This window comes from Perca fluviatilis, chromosome 2 (genome assembly GCF_010015445.1).
Source record: "Perca fluviatilis chromosome 2, GENO_Pfluv_1.0, whole genome shotgun sequence".
NCBI classification, from domain to species: Eukaryota; Metazoa; Chordata; class Actinopteri; order Perciformes; family Percidae; genus Perca; species Perca fluviatilis.
This window is the reverse complement of record NC_053113.1, coordinates 11,863,832-11,873,831: the sequence shown is the minus strand read 5'-3', so window position 1 is coordinate 11,873,831 and position 10,000 is coordinate 11,863,832. Positions and strand designations below refer to the sequence as shown.

At 38.2% G+C, this 10,000-nt stretch overlaps 2 protein-coding genes across 2 annotated transcripts in view; one reads left to right on the top strand and one right to left on the bottom strand.

Annotated features, from left to right (window-relative positions):
- Positions 1 to 1,904, bottom strand: part of LOC120551249 — an 11,097-nt gene extending 9,193 nt beyond the window's left edge. The window contains exon 1 of the mRNA XM_039788519.1: positions 1,849 to 1,904. Within this exon, the coding sequence (XP_039644453.1) occupies positions 1,849 to 1,885 (37 nt within the window). The 5' untranslated portion in view covers positions 1,886 to 1,904. The remainder of the gene's footprint in view (positions 1 to 1,848) is intronic.
- Positions 1,905 to 7,897: 5,993 nt separating this feature from the next.
- capn5a (calpain 5a) overlaps positions 7,898 to 10,000 on the top strand; it is a 52,656-nt gene continuing 50,553 nt past the window's right edge. The window contains exon 1 of the mRNA XM_039787145.1: positions 7,898 to 8,153. The gene's annotated coding sequence lies outside the window, so the exon portion shown is untranslated. The remainder of the gene's footprint in view (positions 8,154 to 10,000) is intronic.

Here is a 10,000-nt window from a genome sequence, read left to right as displayed (position 1 = left end):
TTGACCTACAGTACAGGCCAAAAGTTTGGACACACCTTCTCATTCAATGTGTTTCTTTATTTCCATGACTATTTACATTGTAGATTCTCACTGAAGGCATCAAAACTATGAATGAACACATATGGAATTATGTACTTAACAAAAAAGTGTGAAATAACTGAAAACATGTCTTATATTTTAGATTCCTCAAAGTAGCCACCCTTTGCTTTTTTTGATAACTCTGCAAACCCTTGGTGTTCTCTCAATGAGCTTCATGAGGTAGTCACCTGAAATGGTTTTACCTTCACAGGTGTGCTTTGTCAGGGTTCATTAGTGGAATTTGTTCCCTTATTAATAAAAAAAGCAAAGGGTGGCTACTTTGAGTGTATGTTTACATCATGTATACAGCGTAGACGTACACGCGGATAGCTCAAAATAGCGTACAGACAACACCCCACTTGGCTTTAGAAAAAAAAAAGCAGCGTTCAGTTTTTATGCTCCACATATCTGGAACAAACTCCCAGAAACCTGCAGGTCCGCTGCAACTCTCAGTTCTTTTAAAACTAAGCTAAAGACCTATCTTTTTGATGTTGCCTTTCTTTAAATAATCTATTTTATTAACTTTCATTCTTATACTGCACTATCAATTTTATTCTTGTTTTAATTTGTTTGTTAATGTTTTAAAATTGTTTTAAATAGTTTTCTAACTGCTCTTTAATGTTTTATGTAAAGCACTTTGAATTGCCCTGTTGCTGAAATGTGCTATACAAATAAAGCTGCCTTGCCTTGCCTTGCCTTGCCTTGCCTTGCCTTGCCTTGCCTTGCCTTGCGTTGCCTTGCCTTAGGAAAGTGGATATGTTTGTTTATGTATGTTTATGTTTACGCAAAGTCATCATGTCAGGCATCAGATGGATGCAAAAACACGACTCCAATAAATGTTCATCTGTAGCTGTTGGATGTGAACATAGACAGGTTTTTGTTTACCAACTTTTTTTGGCCTTAATATGATTAATATTATACAATATGATATATATATTTTTTGCAATTTTGGCTTGTTCAGCTGCTCTCAGGTGGCCAAAAAAAATCAATTAGTGCAGCTTTAAGTGAAATAGTGGATCAGGTGACAGTACAGTGCTGAAACTGTATCAGCGGTGTTAGTCTACGTGATACGCAGGTTATATGCAAGTATACCCACTAAGAAAGCTCCAGGATTTCCATATACCCACTTAAACATGACACGTAACAACACGCAATGGTCATCTGTGTTTTTCTTCTTCACATAGGCTAAATAAAGGTATTTCCACCGTAAATTGGTGCATGAAAGTGTATCAGAATACAGATTCTGGCCAATATACAGAACAGTATACCCACTACAGTACATTAGACTACACCATTGAACTGTATGTAGGCTACATTAAGGGCAGAGCCAAAGTCCTTGTATGTGTGCACACTTACTTGGCCCTTGAAGCTCATACTGATTTAAAATTCACCTTGAACTTCAACTGTTTAAATGTACATTACAGAATTTGGACTTCGAGAAACCAGCAGAGTCTCCTCCTGAGTCCGGCTCACACAGAACAGCACTGACAAGGCAGTGTGAGGCTTTACATGGACAAAGTCGTAGCAAATAATGTCACATGAAGAGCAGAGACCATTGTTCATAACATATCGGCCTTTCAGTAAATATCTCTTGACCGTAATATGATGCTTTTTTTAGTCAGCAACCCCTAAACTCAACAATGCAAGTTAAAAATGAAATGGAAAGTACAGCAGTCAAAATATGAGTGATGATCCACACACAACAATAATAATAATAATAATAATGATGATGCAGCGTCTGTCATACAGTCAGAGCAGGGTGATATTTACCTGTGTATGGTGTCCTCTGAATGTTCAGAACACACATCAGCTGATGGTCGTGTCGGTGTTACGGTCTCCTCTGGTAAAAGAGTAAAGTGCAGTTTCTCACATGACACCGTGGATGTCTTCTCCTCTGATGATGTTAAAGATTAATAGCATCACGCTGAGGCACTGGCATTGTTTTTATAAAGCCACCCGACCTGCTTTCTGTCCAGCAACAGCAACCTGAATTTAAACTCTGAGCAGTAAAGCTCTGTCTTTGTGCAGGAGTTGCATTAGCATTAATTGTGACTTACGTTTTTGTATTGACAACAAGAACTTATTTGTCTTTTTGGTGTTAATGCTCATAGATGTTATGATATTTCCATGTTGCTGATTTGCAGAGGGGTGAAATATGAATACCTGTACTTGTGTTTTATTGTTATAGATGTTGTGTAAAGGTGCCGTAGGTAGGATTGTGAAGATCCAGGACTTAGTCAAACAGTTAGTTAGTTAGTTATGTTTCATTTCTGAGTCATGCCAAACATTTTGGCCCATCCCACATGGGATTACAAGACACCACAAACTTACTTATTTAGCAAACGTCTTCCGGTCGCATATCGTCACCTTCCTAAAATAATGGCCTATGTCATTTTTTCATATTTTACAAATACAGACAAAAGTGACAAAACTAAAACTTGAAAAAAAGTGACAAAAATGTCAGAAAAAGCTTCAGAAACGTCAGGGAGAAAAACTAAAAACTAAAAAAAATAATTGCAGAAAAAAATCAACAAAAAGCTTACAAAATGTCGGGAAAAGTGTCGAAAAAGACATTTGTTGACAATTGTTTTTCTTAAAATGTTGAAACCAACACAAGGGTTAACTCCAGCGGTGTAGTCAACGTTATACACAGATATACGCAGAATACCCACTAAGAAAGCTCCAGGATTCCCATATACCCACTTAAACATGCCCAATGACACGTAACAACATACTTTGCATTGTAATTTCGATTACAATGCAATTTGAATTTGAATTGTCATTTGTGTTTTTCTTCTTCTTCGCTAAATAAAGGGATTTCCACTGCAAAATGGTGCATAAAAGTGTATCAGAATACAGGAAATGCCCCCACCCAAAAGGCCCCTTCTGGCCCATATAGTATACAGTATAGGCCCATACATATACAGTACAGTATACCCACTACAATGCATTAGACTGCACCACTGGTTAAGTCATTTGATAATAGAATGCCTAAAAATTCAGGGGAAATCATTTGGAAAACATGATTGTATTTATCGGTTACAGTACAGGCCAAAAGTTTGGACACACCTTCTCATTCAATGCGTTTCCTTTTTATTTTCATGACTATTTACATTGTAGATTCTCACTGAAGGCATCAAAACTATGAATGAACACATATGTGGAATTATGTACTTAACAAAAAGGTGTGAAATAACTGAAAACATGTCTTATATTTTAGATTCTTCAAAGTAGCCACCCTTTGCTTTTTTTGATAACTCTGCAAACCCTTGGTGTTCTCTCAATGAGCTTCATGAGGTAGTCACCTGAAATGGTTTTACCTTCACAGGTGTGCTTTGTCAGGGTTAATTATTATTAGTGGAATTATTTCCCTTATTAATGGGGTTGGGACCATCAGTTGTGTTGTGCAAAAGTCAGGTTGATACACAGCCGACCAGCCCTATTGGACAAATGTTAGAATTCATATTATGGCAAGAACCAATCGGCTAAGTAAAGAGAAACGAGTGGCCGTCATTACTTTAACAAATGAAGGTCAGTCAGTCTAGAAAATTGCGAAAACTTTGAATGTGTCCCCAAGTGCAGTCGCAAAAACCATCAAGCGCTACAACGAAACTGGCTCACATGAGGACCGCCCCAGGAAAGGAAGACCAAGAGTCACCTCTGCTGCTGAGGATAAGTTCATCCGAGTCACCAGCCTCAGAAATCGCAAGTTAACAGCAGCTCAGATTAGAGACCAGATGAATGCCACACAGAGTTCTAGCAGCAGACACATCTCTAGAACAACTGTTGAGAGGAGACTGCGCGAATCAGGCCTTCATGGTCAAGTAGCTGCTAGGAAACCACTGCTAAGGAGAGGCAACAAGCAGAAGAGATTTGTTTGGGCCAAGAAACAAGGAATGGACATTAGACCAGCGGAAATCTGTGCTTTGGTCTGATGAGTCCAAATTTGAGATCTTTGGTTCCAACCGCTGTGTTTTTGTGCGACGCAGAAAAGGTGAACAGATGGATTCTACATGCCTGGTTCCCACCGTGAAGCATGGAGGAGGAGGTGTGATGGTGTGGGGGGGCTTTGCTGGTGACACTGTTGTGGATTTATTCAAAATTGAAGGCATACTGAACCAGCATGGCTACCACAGCATCCTGCAGCGACATGCCATCCCATCCGGTTTGCGTTTAGTTGGAACATCATTTATGTTTCAACAGGACAATGACCCCAAACACACCTCCAGGCTGTGTAAGGGCTATTTGACCAGGCTGTGTAAGGGCTATTTGACCCAGAAGGAGAGTGATGGAGTGCTGCGCCAGATGACCTGGCCTCCACAGTCACCGGACCTGAACCCAATCGAGATGGTTTGGGGTGAGCTGGACCACAGAGTGAAGGCAAAAGGGCCAACAAGTCCTAAGCATCTCTGGGAACTCCTTCAAGACTGTTGGAAAACCATTTCAGGTGACTACCTCTTGAAGCTCATCAAGAGAATGCCAAATGCAAAGCAGTAATCACAGCAAAGGGTGGCTACTTTGAAGAATCTAAAATATAAGACATGTTTTCAGTTATTTCACACTTTTTTGTTAAGTACATAATTTCATATGTGTTCATTCATAGTTTTGATGCCTTCAGTGAGAATCTACAACATTAATAGTCATGAAAATAAAGGAAACACATTGAATGAGAAGGTGTGTCCAAACTTTTGGCCTGTACTGTATATCAGAATAGGTTTACATGGTTTAATTTTCAAAAAACACCATATTTTTGTTGTACTGCACAGCTCTCTCTCACTGCTGCAGCTCCTCTTTTCACCTGGTCTCTGTTTTAGCTACAGAGTGAGACCTCTTTTCTTCTTCTTCTTCTTTACTAGCTTTGATTGCACTCGCACATGCTCAGTAGCTCAGATGTAGATCATGTCAGCTAGCTAGCTCCATAGACAGTAAAAGAAAGCCTGTTTCTCCAACTTCAGTCAGTTACAAGGCAGGATTAGCTGGGAGACTTCTTCTAAACCAGGGAGCACATGGAAGTAGTTCTTTTGTAGATTATGGTGAACTTGTGTGTGCTGTAGCAGTGCTTTGCCATTGAGAACATTGAGGAAGTTCGGAAATAAACCAAATGGATGTGCGTTAAACTTCTATTTTTGGTAAACTACTTGAATGGCCAGTTGAATGTTAATTCTATAAAAGTCAAGCAGTTAAAGAGTGTGCTAAGAAATCATTCTGTTTTTGATAGTGTACTCAATTGGCTCAATTGACAAACTCCATTTCTCTAGAGACTGAAGCTGTAGCTGCAGCATGTTGACATGTTTTAATTATGTAAAGACATGTTCAATGAGTTCAGATAGAGCCGGTGTCAGGGCCATATTTAGTTCATTATGTTAGGTCACTATTTTTGGTAGCCTACTGTACTTAAATGGCCAGTATTTACTTTATTTTCTTTATTCATTGAAGCCTCTATGTTTACAGGCTTGTGGTGATGCACAATATAGGTGCTAAAAATCAATGTTTGGTGCTGCCAATTTGTTCTGTTTTGTCATGGTTCATGTGTGCAATAAACATTACACATCGTGAGAAAAAAATCGTGGCAGAGAATCGTGATATCAATTCTAAGCTAAAAAATAGTGATTCATATTTTTCCCTGAATCGTGCAGGCCTAGTGTGGAAGCACCAGAGACACAAAATAACACCCCAAAAGTGATTTTTTTCATAATATGGGCACGTTAAAGTGTTATTCGTGTAATTACTACAGCACCCACCAGAGGGCAGCGGTGGAAAACAAAAGCCTTGAGGGAAACTTTCCAACACTCCTTTATAAAGTTAATTCCTTCCAACTGTCATAAAATGTTAAAAGGTGCTCCTTTATTCCTGAGTTTACTGAGTTACATGGGTGCTGTATTTCTTACATTTTGATTCTTTGGAGTCAGTGTACGTTTGAACGCACATGATCCGGTCTGTGGTTTCCTTTCTTACAGTAAATGCTTTACAGATGTGGTTCACAATGCCTCAAACTCAAGAGTTGAACCACTTTTCTAAAGCACTGTGAGCAGGGGCGTAGCACAACATCCTGGGCCCCCTAATACTGTATCTGAAGTCTCTTTTATATAGACCTTAGTGGTCCCCTAATACTGTATCTGAAGTCTCTTTTATATAGACCTTAGTGGTCCCCTAATACTGTATCTGAAGTCTCTTTTATATAGACCTTAGTGGTCCCCTAATACTGTATCTGAAGTCTCTTTTATATAGATCTTAGTGGTCCCCTAATACTGTATCTGAAGTCTCTTTTATATAGACCTTAGTGGTCCCCTAATACTGTATCTGAAGTCTCTTTTATATAGGCCTTAGTGGTCCCCTAATACTGTATCTGAAGTCTCTTTTATATAGACCTTAGTGGTCCCCTAATACTGTATCTGAAGTCTCTTTTATATAGACCTTAGTGGTCCCCTAATACTGTATCTGAAGACTCTTTTATATAGGCCTTAGTGGTCCCCTAATACTGTATCTGAAGTCTCTTTTATATAGGCCTTAGTGGTCCCCTAATACTGTATCTGAAGTCTCTTTTATATAGGCCTTAGTGGTCCCCTAATACTGTATCTGAAGTCTCTTTTATATAGGCCTTAGTGGTCCCCTAATACTGTATCTGAAGTCTCTTTTATATAGACCTTAGTGGTCCCCTAATACTGTATCTGAAGTCTCTTTTATATAGGCCTTAGTGGTCCCCTAATACTGTATCTGAAGTCTCTTTTATATAGACCTTAGTGGTCCCCTAATACTGTATCTGAAGTCTCTTTTATATAGACCTTAGTGGTCCCCTAATACTGTATCTGAAGTCTCTTTTATATAGACCTTAGTGGTCCCCTAATACTGTATCTGAAGACTCTTTCCCGAAATTCAGCCTTGGTGGGGGGAGGGCAAGGTGGAGGGTGGCCTTGATCAACTGCCACTTTGCTCGTTTGAAAGCCATGATGTCTCTCTCTCATGGGTGGGCCAAATTCTCTGGGTGGGCAAAGCAGAGAAAGGGGAGGTAACCTTTCTCCTTATGACCTCATAAGGAGAAGATTCCTGATTGGTCCATCTGAGCTTTCATTTTCTCAAAGGCAGAGCAGGATACCCAGGGCTCGGTTTACACCTATCACCATTTCTAGCCACTGGGGGACCATAGGCAGGCTGGGGGAACTCATATTAATGTTAAAAAACCTCATAAAGTGACATTTTCATGCCATGGGACCTTTAAACATGTCCTTTACCAGCTGCAACATCAAAGTGATACACACATTAACACATAATTTACCATGCATTATTCAGAATAACCATTTTCTGCATAACGACTACTTTTAGTACTTTTAGTAGCCTGGCATATATTTTGGTGCTGTTACTTTTGCTACTTTTACTGAAGTAAAAGATCTGAGAACTTCTACTACCACTTTAAATGACACAACTACAAAAAAAATTATATTGATTAGAACACAATTTGCTTTAATTTCTGTAATAAACACACACATAGAAACACATGTTGATGCAGTAGCCTAGGAAACGCCGCTGGGTTGGATAAAGTGGTCATAAAATGCGTATATTTGGATGAATACAGGCGTGTTCCTTTACGTGTAAACAACAGTGTTGGAATTAAAACATTAAAAGGTACATTTAGCCTACTTTTGTACTTTTAATTAATTTAAATTTGGAATGCAGGACTTCAATGTGTAACAGAGTATTAAGAAATGGTGGTATTGCTACCTTTAAAACGTAAAAGATCTGAATACCACCAATTTAAAACAATACAGAATTTAAAACACCAATTTAAAACAATACAGAATTGAGCAGTTATAGCATATCCGATCCGCACTTGAAGGCATCATAGAGTGATAAGAAGGCGGGGAGCTCCTCCTGTGTGTGTGTGTGTGTGTGTTACTTTGACGGTTGTAAACTAACTAAACTCCGGCTGACAACGGAGAGAGGGATAGAGAGAGAGAGAGAAAGAGAGGGAAGAGGGAATTAAAAGGCAGAAATCCTCCCGGGAGAAGAGAGAGAGAGAGAGGGAGCAGCACCGTGAGCCACCCGGGGACCAACTGACATTTAAACCAACGTTTCTCCAGGTAACGTTAACGTCTAGCTAATTAACGCGTCAGTTAGTCAGTATAAAGCTAATTTAACACTGAAAAGTCTTCCAGTCATGTGAAGTCTGCTTGGAAACCTCACTCCCGACCGTTAATAAACGGTCGGTTTTGTACGTCAGGAAAGTTTGAAGATTATTTTAACGTTAACAGCCGTTCAGTTACATTTTTATGCACGTTAACGTTTGATAAATTGCTCGTGCAAACGATTTATTAAGCTTTTGTTTTTGGCGTTAGATAAGAAAGCTGAACAGAACAGAGAAGTACTAAAGTACTACACGACGTTAATTTGTTCACGGTTTCGCTTTCCGCCTTCACAGAAGATGAAAAATCTAAAGAGAAAAAAAATAACTCGCCATCTTTCAAGCTAGCGCTAACATACACTTCCGGCAAGAACCTTCAAAATAAGATGGCATTTATTTTTAAGCGTTATTTTGGAGGCGGATGTTTTTGAATCCTCCACAGTGCTGAAAAACGGACTCTAGGGCTGTGCAATTAATCGAAATGTAATCGTGATTATGATTTAGGCTCCCAATGATCACAAAAAACAGAATAATCGAGAAAAACAATTATTTTAGCTCATTACGTTTTGCAAGTAAACTCTTATTTTCTGTTGTTCTGAATGAAAAAATAAAGTTTAAATAGGAAAAGTATTAAGGCAAATTTCACAGTTTTTTCTTATTTTTACTGTTGATTTATTGAACTTTTTTTAAGTTCAAAAATTTGCAACATCTTTCCAGAAATCAATGAGTAATCGTGTTAAATTATTCAACATTGATCGAAATAATCCTGATTATATTTTTTTTTCCATAATTGCCCAGCCCTAACGGACTCAGATGTTTTATTTATCGCAATGCAAAAGTGTATACTTTGTTGTTACAAGTAAAAGTCTGGTTTAAAAGTACAAATGTATTAGTATCAAAATATACTTGCATTGGGAATCCCTGAAGAAAATGGACTTTTCCTTAAACTTTCATTGAGTTTGGTACAACAAGATAGTATGGTTAACAAGAAGGACAATTACATTCTTTCTCAACAGATTGAGTAGAGGTTCATATAAACATGTTAAGGTTTCCATTTCCCCAACAAGACGTTGCACTTTTACTTTGAAGGCAAATTCTTCCCAATTTCCGGTGTCATTGTTTACTTACTTCGGGTGGCTTTACACAACTGAAAAACCTTTTGAAATTGTTGAGTCTTAATTTAACTAAGTGAGACAAGTAGGCCGATTTAAAAAGTTGCATTCAAGTACATCAAAAATGTTCGTGCTGATCATTTAAAAACACCATCTAAAATGTGATGGGCCTATATTTTAACAGTTGTTCAGTTGTGAAATATCTGTGGTGTCATGTCCATTGGTGCCCACATGAAACCACACCCATGTTTGACTGGTTTTCCATAATCAAACCTCTTTGTCTGTGGATGACGCCCATGGTCCTTTTTTCACATTTAAGAAACCAAGTCGATCAGTCAAAGTGTGGGGCGTTTAAGGACTGTAGGGGATGCAACTACCGATTAATCTGTCGATTTATATTCTCTATTAATTAATTAGTTGTTTGGTCTATAAAATGTTAAAAAAAATGGTGAAAAGGAAATGTTCATCTGTGTTTCCCAAAGCCCAAGATGATGTCCTCAAAGGTCTTGTTTTGTCCATAACTCAAAGATATTCACACTCAGATAGATAGATAGATAGATAGATAGATAGATAGATAGATAGATATACTGACTATCTATCTAAATATAAAATAGATAGATAGCTATACTGACTATCTAAATATAAAACATATATATCTATATAGATAGATAGATATACTGACTATCTAAATATA